This window comes from Armigeres subalbatus, chromosome 2 (assembly GCF_024139115.2).
Source record: "Armigeres subalbatus isolate Guangzhou_Male chromosome 2, GZ_Asu_2, whole genome shotgun sequence".
NCBI lineage: Eukaryota > Metazoa > Arthropoda > Insecta > Diptera > Culicidae > Armigeres > Armigeres subalbatus.
Window position 1 is genome coordinate 207,878,784 of NC_085140.1, and position 17,746 is coordinate 207,896,529.

The 17,746-nt window shown below is 43.4% G+C and overlaps 1 protein-coding gene across 1 annotated transcript in view; it reads right to left on the reverse strand.

Annotated features, from left to right (window-relative positions):
* Nucleotides 1-3,386: 3,386 nt before the first annotated feature.
* LOC134211557 (BTB/POZ domain-containing adapter for CUL3-mediated RhoA degradation protein 3) overlaps nucleotides 3,387-17,746 on the reverse strand; it is a 25,509-nt gene continuing 11,149 nt past the window's right edge. The window contains 2 exon segments of the mRNA XM_062688531.1: nucleotides 3,387-3,922; nucleotides 3,925-4,380. Of these exon segments, the coding sequence (XP_062544515.1) occupies nucleotides 3,657-3,922; nucleotides 3,925-4,380 (722 nt within the window). The 3' untranslated portion in view covers nucleotides 3,387-3,656.

Here is a 17,746-nt window from a genome sequence, read left to right on the forward strand (position 1 = left end):
AGTAATTTAACTGCAATGCTTTTAACTGTAAAAACTGTTGCAACAATAGTTTTTCAGTTATCGGACAGGCAACCGCTAAACTTCAAAATTATACACAACTTCATGACAGCTACATGGAGCTGCATATTCAACGTTTGAAGAAAGCTTTGACTCTTGGGTGATGACCGAGTTCGGCATGCTGGTGAAGCGAGCAGCCACCCAGTACAAAAGCACATACATAAAGTTCTCCTAGTACGATGTTTGTAACGAGCCTTCGGGTCGTTACAATTATTGTAAATATTATAATTGTTATTATTGTTCTTAGTTTCTAGTTAAATGTTTTCGTTTATATTTACGGTTAAAATAAATTAAATAGATTAAAGTTGAACAAATTTCTAGAATTAAAAAAAGATAAACCAGCCTAATGAGAAAAACGGAGATTCACCGCGGTATAGTTCATTGTGTTCATTTTCTGCATTCCCCTCAATAAAATGGTTAATGAGATCTAAGCCAGGTGGTGAGATACCGTGGAATCAAATTGCGTAAGCCACCCAAGATTGCTTGATCCCGCAAAATTTGCATATGAGCTTCGGCGTGCATCGACCTGTTGGGATTCCTTTGAAGTTTTGTTGACCTTTTCCGAAGTCCCTCTCACATGGACAGAAAGGTGGCTAATTTAGGCTGTTCGTGTGAAGAGACGCGAACATGCGCGAAAATGATTGTTAGAAGCATGAGAGCAGCCGTCGGTATCGCGAAATTACCTTCGTGATTTAAGGTGACGAAATTAATTCGGCGGTTAATCTGAGAATTATTGAAGTGATCAGATTCACTTCGAACTGATCCGTGGAAGAGGCAGGAGTGGCCCAAGTTGTTCTCGCGCCGTGGTAGTTACTTAAAGGTACAAATTACATTAAGTGATTTCAATCAGTGGATCTTTAGTAAAACCCTTTCCCAAAGAATTAATTCTTAAACCCTTTCCCATAGTTCTTAGATAGAGAGTCGTGTGCGTTAGTTACGATCGGTGTGTTATCGTGTGTGCTGGTGGTTTAAATCAGGTAAATTGTGCAATTTAGATTCTGGTTATAGTGCAGTGCTGACACGTGCAACATGCAACGGTCTCTAAATGTGTTTAGATTCGTGACCACATCGCCACGACGCCCGAGACACCACAACGAACCGTCGAGGCCATTCTTGACCCCACCATCAGGCTGCGAGGTTTTCCCGGGGCACGCCGGAAGAGGGACGCGATCGCCAATCAACGCGCCCTAGGCAGGGCATCACCGAAGAAGAAGAGAGAAGAAGAAGAAGAGAAGGCAACCGTTTTTCCCTCCGTTGGTGACGACCGACGGACATCGACGCACGTGCCGCGTCGCGCCATCGTATGAGACCGTAAGTTTTTCTATCCGGAGCAAAGCCATCCGTAGGCGACAACCGCAGTCGCAGCATCATCAGCTAGCCCAGCTAGCCCAACCGTCAACCCGCCAACGAACAGCGATTCGATACCAGCCGTAGTAGCATCGGCATCTAGGCAAGCCGCCGACCCGCCGGCGATCAGCGTGTAGTTTTACCGCCATCGTCCGCAAGTGATCACATGGACGCCGCGTAAGTCGTCCATTCAAAGTGAGTACTCCTTTCTTTAAATACATGCGCATGTGATTTTCCGCCGCAACATAGCCCTATTCCGTTGCTAGGCGAAGACACGGCTTCGCCGTGAGAAATATGTTGAGTGCCGATTAAGCACAATAGTCGTTGCGTTTGCGTAGCAAACGAGAAAATTGCACGTTTCTGTTGAGTGAACCACACCAGGAGAGCACACACGACAGGAGGCTAGGGACAGACCAATTAGGCATTAATGGGAAAGGTGTAGAATGGTAGAAGCGAAGAGACAGGCAGAAGTGAGAGCGATATGAACACTAGTGTTAGTAAACTGGAAGCTTAATAAAGTTTCGGATAAAAGCTCCGTTGTATTTTTGATGTCGTGAAACATTTCAATAAACACTGCAGACTGAAATCATTTGTATAGTGCTTGTTATTTGAGGTCCCGATGAAGTGAAACTGGTTGAAATTATTTAATGTAGTACGTTTCGTCTTGTAATTAGGTAACTGGCAATTATTTTATTAAGCCGTTACTAGTAGCGTCCTTCACAGGCGCAATTTAAGTTAGCCACCTGTCTTCCATCTAGAATTGGGAAAATGGAACCTTCGTCCTTAGAGGGTCTCAACGGTCGGGCACATTTTAACACGGTCGATGCATCCAACTGCAATTCACTGTTTTTGGATGTTTCTGCATACATTTTTGCATATAAACTTCCAACGAGTTTAGCACCGCCCAAACGTTGACCGATTTGGCTAAAATTTTGTCCAGAGCATCAGGGCATCAAATAGAACCGAATAAGAGGGCGGCCCATCAAAAAAATTGAAAAAAGTTTTTTCCATACTAATTTGAGCCACCCTAATGTACATATTGACATCTGAGTTTTCAGATCATAGTAAATAATTTTACATATTTTCGGCGGTTTTAGCAGCTGAACAAAGGAAAAAATCACAGAAAATCGGTAAAACATTTACCGAACATTTTTGCTGTTGAGATTTTAATGATTTTTTCCTAAATTTTCTTGAAGCATTCGGAAGCAAGAATCGGTTTTAATCTTTGAGGCTTGGCATGAAATTTCTTTCTGTTTATTTTTTCGATTACAATACTAACATTTTCCTAAAACTTTATTGTGAATATTTATAAAGAATATCTATTTCTCCACAGTTTTGACATAGGTCATACGAATCCACTTCACTTTCACATCGTTATTCTACATTCAAGTGCTTTCATAATGAGGGAATTAATTTTATTGAAGTAGCAATTTAATCGATATTTCTCGGGTACTTATTCAAAAGGACGTATGTGATTTTGTAAACAAAGATTCAAACGTCGATTAGTCCAATCTGATGGCACTCCCACGCAAATCAACACCACCAACAGGTAGCCAAAGGCTTCTCCTACCTGTCTGTGGTGATGGATCAGATTGGACTAATCGACGTTTGAATCTTTGTTTACAAAATCACATACGTCCTTTTGAATAAGTACCCGAGATTTAACTTATCAGCGAATTGTCACTTGCTATGCATTAATAGGAATTAGGGTACACAAATACACACATATATATAGCATTAGCGGAAATCTAGCATTGATGAATCAGAAGATCTGTTCATCATTTATTAAATGAAACACTGGAATACAATCAAAAATTAGGCCGATACAAACAGTTTGTGAAAATTGTAGGATATCTCCTCTTTTTTAGGATTTTGGTCGAAAATGTAAGATGCATAAGAAAATGTCAAGAAATTTGATGAACTCACAGATTCATACATAAAGGTAATTTTTCACACCCCACTCCAAGAGCAGCTGGACTTAATTTTTGATAATATTTGTAACGGCATTATTTTTATTTAGACTTCACGAGAATGTAACAAGTATATGATGTTGAAGCTGAAAATCTATCTTAGTAAAACAAATTAAAACACTATTATCCTCCACACAACAACCCCAAACTAATACGAAAATCAAAATTATCATGTTGCTCTCAGCTACTGACTTTTACTAAGGATAAAAAAATCTTGAACGGCTCATTCCTTCAGTTCCTCTTTGGCAACAACTTTTTCCTCAGCACCAGCTGATGTGTAAATCATGTGGGATTATTCTGTTTATTGGAGCGCAATCGAGCCAGACCGGTACGTTCTTCTTCCTCGTCGCTGGTGTAGGAAGATATGCCTCCTACTGCTCCTCGAAGCGAAGTGGCCTGCATCAACTCCTGATCCGGAGCATTCTTGTTCTCGTACAGTAGAATATTGAGGGTTTCTTCGAAGATGCGTGCCTCCGGAAATTCAACCTTGGTGTGTTTTTTATCCGTTGCATACACGATGGACGTGCAGCATACTTCCGCTACCTTTTCCCATTGCCGTAGAAGGACCAACAGCAAATCTCGCTGGAACCGATCACATCTTTTATGAAGAACACTCGACCACTGAAACGCAGCGAGAGTTTATCGAATAGTTCGATATTTTTCAACAGATTGTCGTCAGACGTGTTCGTATAGCTGTACTTGTTATTGTGACGGTTGATGAGTAACTTGACGACCGGTTTGGTGGCCGTCGTTATCAAATACTGCTCTTCCTTTTGCGAGGTTATCAACGGAACACGGCATATTGGTTCCGATTCTCGTGATTCGCGTTCCTTTTTGGCCAGTACCTTCTCACATGCCTCACCAAGTTCATCGATGCAGTAATACTTGGACTCCGCCAGCAGTTCGGCGATTGCCCTCGTGGTCTCCGGCAGTGCAACGCTGCCATCGCGTAGGAAATTGAGAATCGTACCAAAGTGAGTGCCGCAACGGTCGATGAGGATCCAACCTAATGAAATGATAAATAAAATATTATTTTTAATGTGAATGGAGTTCTTGTAAAGACATTATTTTAGTGTTTTAAGTTAATTTGAAGCTCACCACCGAAAATGAAATGAACGCCAGTTAAAAAAAACATGGTGCTCACTTTATCACTTTATCTACGCAACCTATTTCAATCTTCTTCTTCTTCTTCAATTGCTCTACATTCCAACTGGAACTTGGCCTGCTTTTCAACTTAGTATTCTATTAGCATTTCCTCAGTTATCAATTGAAAGCTTTTCTATGCCCGCCATTGCATGAGTATGTATCTTGTGTGGCAAGTACAATGGATACACTATGCCCAGAATGTCGAGAATGTTTTCAACACGAAAACATCTTAGACCGGACCGAGAATCGAACTCGCCATCTCCAGATTGGCAATCCTACGCCTTTGTTCGCAAGACCATTGGAGACCCGCCATCTATTTCAATAATGGCTTGAAAATAGAAACTAATGTATGTTAAAAAAATAAATTACATTTTTATTCAAAATAACATAAATTAAGCGTAATTTTCTCAACCGTCTTGTTCTGGCTGGCGTACTTAAAATAATAAGACGTTTATATTTTTGCTGAGCGCCGCCCACAAGGTACTCTCCCGAATTTTATGCCGCCGACTATCACCAATTGCAGGAGAGTTCGTGGGGCAGTACCAGGCGGGATTTATAGGTGAACGCTCTACCACAGACCAGGTGTTTGCCGTGCGTTATGTATTGCAGAAATGCCGCGAATACAACGTGCCCTGTGCCCACACGTCATCTATTTATCGACTTCAAAGCCGCATATGATACAATAGATCAAGACCAGCTATGGCAGGACCTTTTCCGAACTAAATCTATCACATTTTGTGCATATGCATAATCGGGTTTCAGACATAGTAATTGATTACCACTCTGGGTGGCTTAATACCCGGAGCATAGGCAATTAACTTTGAATGTACTGACTACTGATACGGTTGATCAAGGCGACGATGGATCGGGGCATTCTCGAGTCCCTTCGAAACGCGCAGAGGGTTACAGCAAGGTGATGATGATTCGTGTCCAGGGAATCAATTTTTTGAAATGCGCATACGAAACAAACGACAAAAGAGAACCAACGACAAAGCTTTGTTTTTGTCGGAGATAATAATGACAAAGATCGAAAAATTGTTGTCAGCAACAAAAAAGAAGACAACCTTGTTGCTAACTTTTTATCCCGTTAGTTTGCATTATTTTTAGAGCAAATTTCGGTTTTATGCTATCACAGTTTCTGGTTTTATAGAAATATTCGAGAATCGAACAATGATTACAAAATTAGCATCGTATTTTTGGGAATATCAGAGCATGCAAGGCAAATGATTCTTGTCATATTGTGTTAGGATTCTGATAAAGGTTTGTCGCTAGGTGCGTTTGTCAGTAACAAACTCTGTTGATGACAAAGAGTATATTGTTAGGTGTTGCTCGAATATTGATTCCCTGTTCGTGTCTGCTATTCAACATCGCTTTGGCCAGTTTGAGAACCGCTGCTGTAGAAGACCACTAGTTTTTAGTTTTCCTGCTGAGAAATCTTAGAATTAGGTGTGTATTTCACGCGGAAAAGTGCTATAACAGTGATAATTCTTTTTGGTAGTGCATATTATCTAATTCGTTTGTGGCTGGAATTGAGTGCGATTCGGCGTTTTTCCGGAAAACCGTTTTTTTTTGTGACCGGTGGAAGAGGCATTAAAACGCCACCGAACGACGCCATCGCATTTAGGTAATCCCCACATCAATTGCTTCCTCAATATTGCACGCAAGTTCATCTTAGCCGCTTGCTAGTTTTTGCATAAACGGGTTCCATTCAAACCGACAGTTGAGTTTATTATCAGTAAAGCAGGTGATTAAAATCAATAAATTAGAACCCAAAAGGAAATAATTTCAATCGATCGGAGTCTCCTTCTGTAAAAACGCCCCACCAGCGATGTCGCTGAGTGTGGGCTTCCCCCCACTCCCCGGTGATCCCGGCGGAGGGTCTGCTAATTACATCGATGGCACGTACACCGGTGCAACATTACCTAGTTATATGAATTCAAATGGAAACTACGGTGAGCTAATTGTTCTGCGTATTGAACCACCGACGGTACCGCAGTTAAGGTATCCTATCACCCCGGGCTCAACTCAACACGATGCGTGATCAGCTGCCGCGATCTGATGAAGCTGAAAAATGACGATGAAATCCTCGAGTGCCTGAAGGACCAAAACGTAACAAGCATCCGTCGAATCACCAGGAAAGTAGGTGAAGAGAGGGAACCCACACCCACGGTGATTCTCACCATAGGCGGAACTACGATACCCGAGCATATCGACATTGGTTACCAGCGTATTCGAACCAGACCATACTACCCTGCACCCATGGTCTGCTATCAGTGTTATCAATTCGGCCACACAAGACAAAGGTGTCAGAAGCAGAGCCCAACATGTGGAAACTGCGACCAAGTACATGAAATTACGCAGGGTGTACGATGCCTGAACCCTGCATATTGCGCCCGTTGTAAGTCCAACGACCATTCCGTTAGCAGCCGAAAATGCCCAGAATATCAACACGAGGACGCAATACAGCACATCCGGGTGGATAGGGGTTTATCATACCCTGAGGCAAGGAGAGTTTTCGAAGCAAGTACTGGCCAGCGCTCTTTTGCAGGCATTGCCTCTCAAAGCAAAGACAAAACCATTTCCGAACTATCAGCGAAGCTAGAAGCCTTGTCTGGACAATTAGCTGAAAAAGATGCCTATATAAAGAGCCTTGAGGAAAACGTTTGTGGTGGAAATGCTTTCAACAGCAATACCGAATTCCAGCGTCTCGAAAAAATGATTACCAGCCTGCAAAAAGAATTACAAAAGAAGAATGAGAGAATACAAACTCTGGAAAAAACTTTAGTAAAAGACTCCAGGTTAGATCTTGTCCGTAAGCATGGTACTATTGAGGAGCTCGTCGGTAAAGTTTCGTCTCTTGAAGAGACTGTAAATAGAAAAGATAACGAAATTCAACTTCTACTTTCGGCCAACAAGAACGCACCAACCCACGTTGATACAAACATCCCCAAGCTTCAACGACTACTAACCACCAATATTCAGCCCTCCCATGTAACTTCTAGTACTCAAGGGTACAACCAGAAAGTTTCAGCCAAAAAAACACCCGTCACATCCGCTTCAAATGCCAAAAAAGACAAGGAGACACCATCCGCCATTACGACGTCGATGGATACCGCTGCTACTGTGACCAATACGGGAACGAAACCGTGGGAAAAATGATGCAGAAAAACCAAAACCCGTTCATTTGCCAAACGAACCAACAACCGATGTACATATCCGATACGGAAAATGTGCTCGCACTTGAAGAAGACCTTTGCAACAAATCAGAGTTCATAGAACACGACATCTCATCCTCGTCTGACGAATTAATGGATGAGAACGAGACAGAAGGAACTTTCGCGTAGGTTCCAGCTCCTAGATTATTATCTATTATCAATCACTAACACCAATGGCTACTTTACCGAAAAAACAGCCCCACCACGACGAAAACAATACACCGACCAAAACAATACCTGTAACCGCAACCTGCAAAGCTGAGTTAGAGTCCGTCTCCGCCGCGAAAATTTACTCGGTGCCTGTGCTAAAACGTATCGAATCTCATGGGTCGTGTGCTAACCTTAGTATCCCCCTTCAGGACATCAACGGAACCTTAAAGGCGAGCAGAAAGGATAAGGCCTCGGGCAGTCGGAGCACCATCAGTGCGGAAGACTTTGGTGGACCGGAACTGGTGGACAACCTCCGGCGTCCGTTGGCAAACTCCTTAAGAATAGCCCGCGAGGGAGCAACGGTCATACCATGTGGAGAAAAAAATGGGACGCGTGATAACTTCATACTACCCCATCAGGACATCAACGAAAGAAAGAAGGTAGGCAAACGGGATAAGGCCTCGGGCAGTCGGGGCACCATCAGTGCGGAAGACTTCGGTGGACCGGAACTGGTGGACTACCTCCGGCTTTCGTTGGCAAACTCCCCTGGAATGATCCGCGAGGGAACAATGGTCATACCATGTGGAGAAAAAAATGGGACGCGTGATAACTTCATACTACCCCATCAGGACATCAGCGACATCAAGGACATAAACAATCAAGGCTCTAGGGGACGGAAACCGGTTGAAAACCATGTCCCCCCAAATGCTCGATCAGACGCGCAAAAGTACGACCAATGGAACAACTTTATTCCAGTGGCTGGCCCTTCATCATTACCGTCTTCTACAATTGTAGTTTCAACATCTTTATTGATTGTGAGACCTCCAGCAACCGCATCTGTCCGTGGGGCGCCCCCACGGTGTGTCGCCAGTCATGGGACCCCTCGCAAACCCGTAGAGCCAGCGCCCAGACAAAGCACACGAGCAAGAATTCTTTCCCCTCTCCGTGACAAAAAGACATCGTTAGCACTGCAATGGAATATGAACGGGTTTTTCAACAACCTTGCAGATCTGGAAATACTGATTTCGGTTTCCTCACCAGTCATCATCGCCATCCAGGAGGTTCACAGAGCAGATACCACCACAATGAGCAACACGTTACAAGGCCAATACGATTGGATTCTGAAAGGTGGATCAAATATTTATCAATCTGCAGCGATTGGAATCCACAAATCAACAATGTACGTCGATGTCACCCCTCCTTCCGATCTGATCGCAGTAGCAGCCAGAGTGGAAACTCCCTTCCCACTAACCGTCGTCAGCATTTATGTACCAACACCGGACTGCAACAAACTTGAGGAGCGGCTGTGCAAATTCCTTAATCAACTCCCCCCACCTTACCTAGTCCTGGGAGACTTTAATGCGCACCATGTAAGCTGGGGCTCGCGGAAGAACAACGACAAAGGCTCCGAAATTCTCAGGGCATCGGAAAAGGTAAACCTTCGTGTACTAAACGACGGCTCCCCTACTTTTTCGCGACCGCAAATCAGTTCTGCCATAGATGTATCCTTCGCCAGTGAAAATCTTATCGGTCGACTTCAGTGGTCGATCGCGGACGACGAAAGTTGCGAACATACTCGGTGGTTTTTTTACCAAACTTAGTTCTCGCAGCGGTTACAGTCCTGATTTTACTCGACTCGGTGCGTTCTCGGTTACCATTGATTCCATTCATCCTCCGAATGACCGTCCCGGTGATCGATTAGACCAGCCATTTTCTCCCGCAGAATTATCCTTTGCACTAAGCAGCGGAAGAGGAAAATCAGCAGGGCCCGATGAAATCGGGTACCCACTCCTTCGCCACCTTCCACCTATCGGTAAAAGGATATTGCTGAAAAACAAAACAGAATTTGGGCAAACAAAACCTTCCCCGTTCAATGGCGCCACAGTCTAGTTATCCCTATCCCTAAAAAAGATTCTGTTCGTACTGAACCTAGTGGATATCGTCCCATCTCCCTGACCAGCTGCTGCAGCAAAGTTATGGAACGAATGGTCAATCGTAGACTAACACAATTCATACGGGACAACGAGCTCCTTGACCACCGACAACATGCATTTCGCCAAGGTTGCGGCACAAGTACATATTTTGCCACTCTCGGTCAGGTTCTAGACGACGCTCTCGAAAAAGGCCTCCACGTGGACTTGGCCACACTGGACCTTTCGAAGGCGTACAATCGTACCTGGACTCCAGAGGTACTCAGGAAATTGGCTAGCTGGGGCATCGGTGGCAATACATTCACATTCATCCGAAACTTCCTGACGAACAGAACCTTTCAGGTATGCATCGGAAATACAAAATCCAACTCCTTCCCGGAGGAAACTGGAGTTCCGCAAGGTTCTGTGCTAGCGGTAACGCTTTTTCTCATAGCAATGAACGGAGTGTTCGAAACCTTGCCAGAAGGCGTTTTCATTTTTGTTTTCGCGGACGACATTGTTATACTCGTAGCAGGCCATAAACCTGCTTTGATCCGCAAGAAACTCCAAAAAGCCATCGAGGCAGTGTACGCATGGGCAGTATCGATCGGATTCGAGCTATCGCCATCTAAGAGCCAGTTTTCTCACTTATGTTCAGGAAAGCACCGCGCTAAAAAGAATCCCCCCAACATCGGCGGAGAAGAAATTCCTTTCGCGGCTACGATCCGCATCCTCGGAGTATTCTTAGACCGGCACCTGAGTTTTCAGTCTCACTGCGATCGGATCAAAAAACAATGTGAAAGTCGTTTCAATCTGTTACGAACCATCACCAGCAAACACACCAAAAACAATCGCGATGTGGGATTACGTGTCACACAAGCAATTATCTGCAGCAAACTACTCTACGGTGTTGAATTACTATGTAGAAACTCCTACAGCGTAATCAACAAACTCGCACCAACCTTCAACCGCTGCATCCGCAGTCTGTCTGGCCTTCTACCTTGCACACCTGCGGCATCCGCGTGCGTCGAGAATGGAATTCTCCCTTTCCGACACATTTTCGCAATAGCAGTATGCTCAAAAGCTGTTAACTTCCTAGAGAAAACGAGCGGAGATAATGAAGGAGTGTTCCTCCTCAAGGAGGCCAACAAGCTCCTCCAACAAATTGCCCACAAGACCCTCCCCCCAGTGTCCACAGTACACTGGGTTGGAGACGATGCGTGGGACTACAATCCACCCAAGATCCTATGGTCTTTGAACACTCCAAAGAAACAAAACCTGAACAGCACCACCGTGGTTCCGCGCTTCAATGAACTTATTAAGACAAAGCTGAACGGCTACGAGCTTATCTACACAGACGGCTCGAAAACTGTGAGTGAAGTCGGCTTTGGAGTCTACGGACCCAATTCCAGCACATGCGGAGGTCTTCCTAAACCTACTTCAATTTTTTCGGCCGAAGCAACAGCCATCCTTTCAGCCGTTAGGGATTTCAACTTCAGCTGGAAAGCAATTATTACCGACTCAGCCAGTGTGCTAAAGGCCCTCAACAATCCAAAGAACCGACACCCTCTAGTGCAAGCTATCAAAATGGTTTCGAACAACAAAACCACATATGTCTGGGTCCCAAGCCACTGCGGTGTTAGAGGAAACGAAGCCGCTGATGTACTGGCAGCGAACGGCAGATCTAAAACTCCAGCAAATCCTGAGATACCCGCACCGGATTTAAAAATCTGGATCAAAGCGGTAATTGCATCGGCTTGGGAGAACGAATGGAATACAGTACGAGACCTTTTTCTACGAAAAATAAAAGGTGGTGTACACCGCTGGTCCGACGTTAAAAACTGGAAGAATCAGAGGATACTGTCCAGACTACGCTGCGGCTACAGCAGATTCTCGCATGATCTCGGATCTCAAGATGGATTTCATAAACAATGCGCAGTGTGCTCAACACAAATGACGGTCGAGCATTTAATTATAAATTGTCCTGCGTATGAAAACATTCGAGACCAATACAATATCGGCAATAGCATCAGAGATGCGCTATCAAACGATCCTGACAGGGAAAGATCTTTAATTGAATTTCTTAAAGACACGGGCTACTACGAACTAGCGTAGACTCTAGGAATAATAAATGATACGACAACGGAGAAACGACGGCACTCGACCAAACAGCCCTCTATTGACATGTTAATCGGAAGAACAACGAAGTAACCTCCGTACACCAGAAAAATTGAATCGCCTCCGGAAAATAAAGACAACTATGCTACACTATGTACTTTAATCGATACGATAGTAAAAATAAAAGAGGCGAACCAGCTCGGGGCTGAAAGTCTCTTAAATAAAGAAAAAAAAAAAAAAAAAAAACATCGCTTTGGATGGATTTTGGAGTCCGTCCAGTTATTTGGTTTCGCCGACAACATTGATATTATGGCACGTAACTTTGAGAAGATGGAGGAAGCCTACATCAAACTGAAAAGCGAAGCTAAACGGATTGGACTAGTTATCAACATGTCGAAAACGAAGTACATGATAGGAAAAGGCTCAAGAGAGGACAACGTAACCACCCACCACGAGTTTGTATTGGTGGTGACGAAATCGAGGTGGTTGAAGAATTCGTGTATTTGGGCTCACTGGTGACCTCCGATAACGATACCAGCATAAGCTTAACAATATCCAGCCCTTTATACACCTGGTACAATTCGTGATTCATGCGAGAAATTCGGAGACGCATAGTGGCTGGAAATCATACGTACTTTGGACTCCGCAAAACGCTCCGATCAAATAGAGTTCGCCGCCGCTTATAAGACCGGTAGTTCTCTACGGAAACGAACCCTGGACGATGCTCGTGGAGGACCAACGCGCACTGGGAGTTTTCGAAAGGAAAGTGCTGTATACCATCTACAGGGGATGTCCAAAATAACTGGGATAGGCAAATTTTGGGCATAATTAGATGTGTTGTAGCTATGTCAATTATTGTCCGATTTTGACAATTCAGGGATGCCTGAACTAGAAATTTAATGTAGTTTCACCATATGTCCATGGAACCGACCATGGTCATCGGATACCGGAGATATTCCGGGTTTTTCTAAGGTAGGTTCAGAACCGTAAATTTGTGGGGGGTATTAGGATAAGTTGTGGTTAAAAACAGAATAATATTAGTAACCATAAATAAAGTAGAGCTCTTTCTGATTGGAACCATATGTTGAAATTCGAAATCGGACCAGGATCAAGTGAGATATGGCCATTTGTTTAGAATCGGTGCCGATCGGGAGTTTTAAAAGGGACCAGGCCACAAATTCATTTGAATCAAGCTTTTTGACCGATCTTCCATTATGATTACATTCCAAAAGTCTTCTGATACGTCAATAATGAAAAACTAATTAAAAAGCCGGATCCTAAAGTCGCTGGGGTGCCCCCGGGGAACCTGTAGAAGGGGACATTTCAGTTTTAGCGCCAAAACTGGTCATTCGACGGTTCGTTTTTCATGGTTTTCTATCAGGAAGCGAGGTATGAATATAAAATGGACCACTGACGCCTTTGACCAATTCCAGGACCTACGGATTGTCCCCGGGAACCTGTAGAAGGGGACATTTCAGTTTTAACGCCAAAACTGGTCATTCGACGGCTTTGACCGATTCCGGGACCTACGGATTGTCCCTGGGAAACCTGTAGAAGGGGATATTTCAGTTTTAGCGCTAAAACTGGCCATTCGACGGTTCGTTTTTCATGGTTTTCTATCAGAAAGCGAGGTATGAATATAAAATGGACCACTGATGGCTTTGACCGATTCCGGGACCTACGGATTGTCCCCGGGGAACCTGTAGAAGGGGACATTTCAGTTTTAGCGTCAAAACCAGGCATTGCAAACCATCCCATCATTCGATCTTTTGAGCAAAGATACTGATGAAATGATGGAATATTGATCTCAGTTGTTGCGCTCAGTAAACAAAGTGCGATGTTTGTCATGGAGAAACATTTCTTCACAGGTGTTGTTGTAGCAACACCCTCGAAACGTGTACAAACCCAGAACTGCGCTGGCTATCCGGATCATCATCAAACGCTCAAATGATAATATCTTTTCAGAGTGCTCTTTGATTTGGGATAATATCTTTGCAGAAGCAAAGATAATATCCTGTGCTCAGATGATATTGCAATGCCTGGTCAAAACTGGTCATTCGACGGTTCGTTTTTCATGGTTTTCTATCAAGAAGGGAGGTATGAATATAAAATGGACCACTGACGGCTTTGACCGCTTCCGGGACCTACGGATTGTCCCCGGGAACCTGTAGAAGGGCACATTTCAGTTTTGGCACCAAAGCTAGTCATTCAACGGCTCGATGCTTATGGTTTTCTATCAGGTAGCGAGGTATGAATATAAAATAGATCATTGACTACTTTGATTGCTTCCGGAACCAACAGATTACCCAAGGGTTACCTGCAGAAGGATGAATTTTTGTTTCTGCGCAAGAGCTAGTCATAGTCATACGTCGTCATAGTCATACGTCGTCATAGTCGCTTACTGATCAAAAACTATCAACAAACCGTCTATAAGATCACCTAGAGCAATCCAAAGGTCCGGAAGTTATCAGAATAGTCAATAATCCATTTTATGTTTATTCCTCGCTTCATGATCGCAAAGCATGAAAAAAGAGTAGTCGAATGACTTCTTTTGGCGCTCAAACTGAAATGTCCTCTTCTACAGGCTCTTCTGGAACAATCTGTAGGTTTCGGAAGCGGTCAGAATCTTATATTCAAACATCGCTTCCTGATCGAAAACCATGAAAAACAGCGTTCGATCAGTTGTGGCGCCAAAACAGGAATGCCATCTTCTATAGGTTCCCTTGGGACAGTTGGTAGGTCCTAGAAATGGTCAGAGCCGTCAATGGTCCATTTTATATTCATACTGCGCTTCCTGATAGAAAACCATGAAAAACGAACCGTCGAATGACCAGTTTTGGCGCTAAAACTGAAATGTCCCCTTCTACAGGTTCACCGGGGGCACCCCAGCGACTTAAGGATTCGTCTTTTTAATTGGTTTTTCATTATTGACGTATCAGAAGACTTTTGGAATATAATCATAATGGAAGATCGGTCGAAAAGCTTGATTCAAATGAATTTGTGGCCTGGTCCCTTTTAAAACTTCCGATCGGCATCGGTTCTAAACAAATGGCCATATCTCACTTGATCCTGGTCCGATTCCGAATTTCAACATATGGTTCTAATCAGAAAGAGTCCTACTTTATTTGTGGTTACTAATATTATTCTGTTTTTAACCACAACTTATCCTAATACCCACCACAAATTCACGATTCTGAACCTACCTTCGAAAATCCCGGAATATCTCCGGTATCCGATGATCATGGTCAGTTCCGTGGACATATGGTGAAACTACATTAAATTTCTAGTTCAGACATCCCTGAATTGTCAAAATCGGACAATAATTGACATAGTTACAACACATCTAATTATGCCCAAAATTTGCCTATCCCACTTATTTTGGACATCCCCTGTATGGTGGGCTGCAGATGGCGGACGGTACGTGGAAGAGGCGAATGAACCACGAGTTGCATCAGCTGTTGGGAGCACCATCCATCGTTTACACCGCGAAAATCAGAAGACTGCGGAGGGCCGGGCACGTAGCCAGAATGTCGAACATTAATCCGGTGAAAATGGTTTTCGACAACGATCCGACGGGAACAAGAAGGCGAGGTGCACAGCGAGCAAGATGGATCGATCAGGTGGAGGACGATTGGCGGACCCTCCGCAGACTGCGTGCTTGGCGACGTGCAGTCATGTACCGAGCTGAATGAAGAGACTGGTATTTTTAGAATTTTGATTTATTTTCAACAGGTGAAATAGACCCCCCAATGTTCGCTATCTAAAATAAATACATTAACTACGTGCATACGTTGACTTATAGTCAAGAGCGGAAAATTACACTAATTAGTTTCTCGCGACACATTAAAATCGAACACAGAATAACACATATTGAATAAACGGGACATGCTACGGACCGGCTCATGTAGTCCATAGTTAGTTCTGGCTACAGGGAGATTGATGAACGAGTGTGATCGGAGATTACGGTGACGAGTGTTGATGTCCAACAAGCTGAACAACGTAGGACAGTCGATGTTTCTTTGAAGAAGATCGCCGATGAAACAGGTCCTAGCCACGTTAGCCTTGCATCAAGAGAGTCGAGGTTAATAAGCTGACAACGGCTACTGTAGCTTGGTAGGTGTGGTAGCCGCGTGTTATCAGCACGAGAGTGTACATAAGACTAAATGTGTGATCTACTGATTTGTGTAACAATCGCTTTCGCACCGCTCGTCACTGGTGGTCAGTCGTGTATCATATGTATAGGTTCCCTATATCCACTAACATAGCATTGAGCCATATGATAAGCATGCGCGTCCTGTCAAGTGAGTCACCTGTCACCACAGTAGGTTGAACGGATCTCTGCACCTTAGACGTGGTAGAGCAAAGCGCACGACTTTCCTTTGGATAGCTTCGATGCGTTGAGCTTCGTTTTGGTAATACGGAGCCCAGACAACTGACGAGTACTCCAAGATTGAGCGAACGGTTGCACAAAACAGTGATTTCAGACAGTACACATCCCGAAATATCTTGGCAAAGCGAAACAGGAAGCCTAGTTGTGAAGATGCCTTCGAAAAGATATATGCTACATGATCCCTGAATGTCTTTTTCGAGTCGATCAAAACTCCGAGATCCTTGACTGTCGAACAGGAAGAGCGAATGTTTGCGACCGAAAGATATCACAGATCATTTTGCGACATTTAATGTCATTCTGTTTATTCGGCACCATTCAGCAAACACTTCGAATTATTGTTGCAGGAGCATTCCAGGAGCAGGAGTATCAGCGCAGCGTTTCACAATAAGAGACGGCATACCATCCGGGCCGTATCCAGTTGAGGTTCTTAATTTCTTACTAGCTGTTATTACATTATCGTCGGAAACAAAGAACGGCTGCTCAGCGGCCTCAAAACGGAAAATATTCCTGGTGGCGTTGGCTACAGCTTGAGAGTCGAGGTGCTCATTTGTAAAGACACTAGGGGAAAGTGGGGTAAGATGGTCATATGAGGCAAGACAGCCAACGTTAATTATGCCTTAAGTGAGCATTATATTCACATTATTATTACAAGGGATGGTTCACAATCATGTAAAAGGGCTATACAACTGAAAAATGCACTTTGACAACTTCACTTGTTCTTGTAATATTGATTTGAAGATGGTTTAGTTGAAATTCGAATTTTCTTATGATTTTCTAGTTACATAATTTAACAATTGAAGCCTAAATTACTCATTTTTCAGGACAAATTGATATTTACCGAAGTTTTTATATAACTATAGCATATATACAATAATAATTTGAGGTGACTCACAGTAATTAGGTTCGATAGGATATAAATCTTTGGATATACGTCGGCCTGGGGCGGTATTGCCAACTGTATAAGAACAAGGTCATCTCCAGGATTAAGAGTAGCCCAACCCTTAAATGCATTTAAAAAATGATCAAAATAGTTTCTGCGTGAATCAGAGATGATTTAAAACAAAGGATATGGTTTTAACAGTAGAAATTAGTTTTAGGCAAATTCTGATATTGTCGTAGTGCCAGTTGTCAAGAAATCAACATGAAATACGACATTTTTAAACGAAGCATCATTTGTACATATAATCCAATAATCCAAAGAAGTGCAAGAAATGTGTCCCCTATTCTAAATAAATTTAGCACACTTTTGATATAGTATTTTGTTCATGCTCGTCTTGCCCCGAGGGGGTGGTCATATTGCCCCATATGGTAAATATAGGCATCATAAAAACACCTTTTTTAAAACCAGTTTATAAGATACTAAAACTTTATTAATCAGTGTTTATTGATACTTATGTCAAAGACGGGTCATCTTTAAGGTGTTTTATGGACAAATCAGCAGAA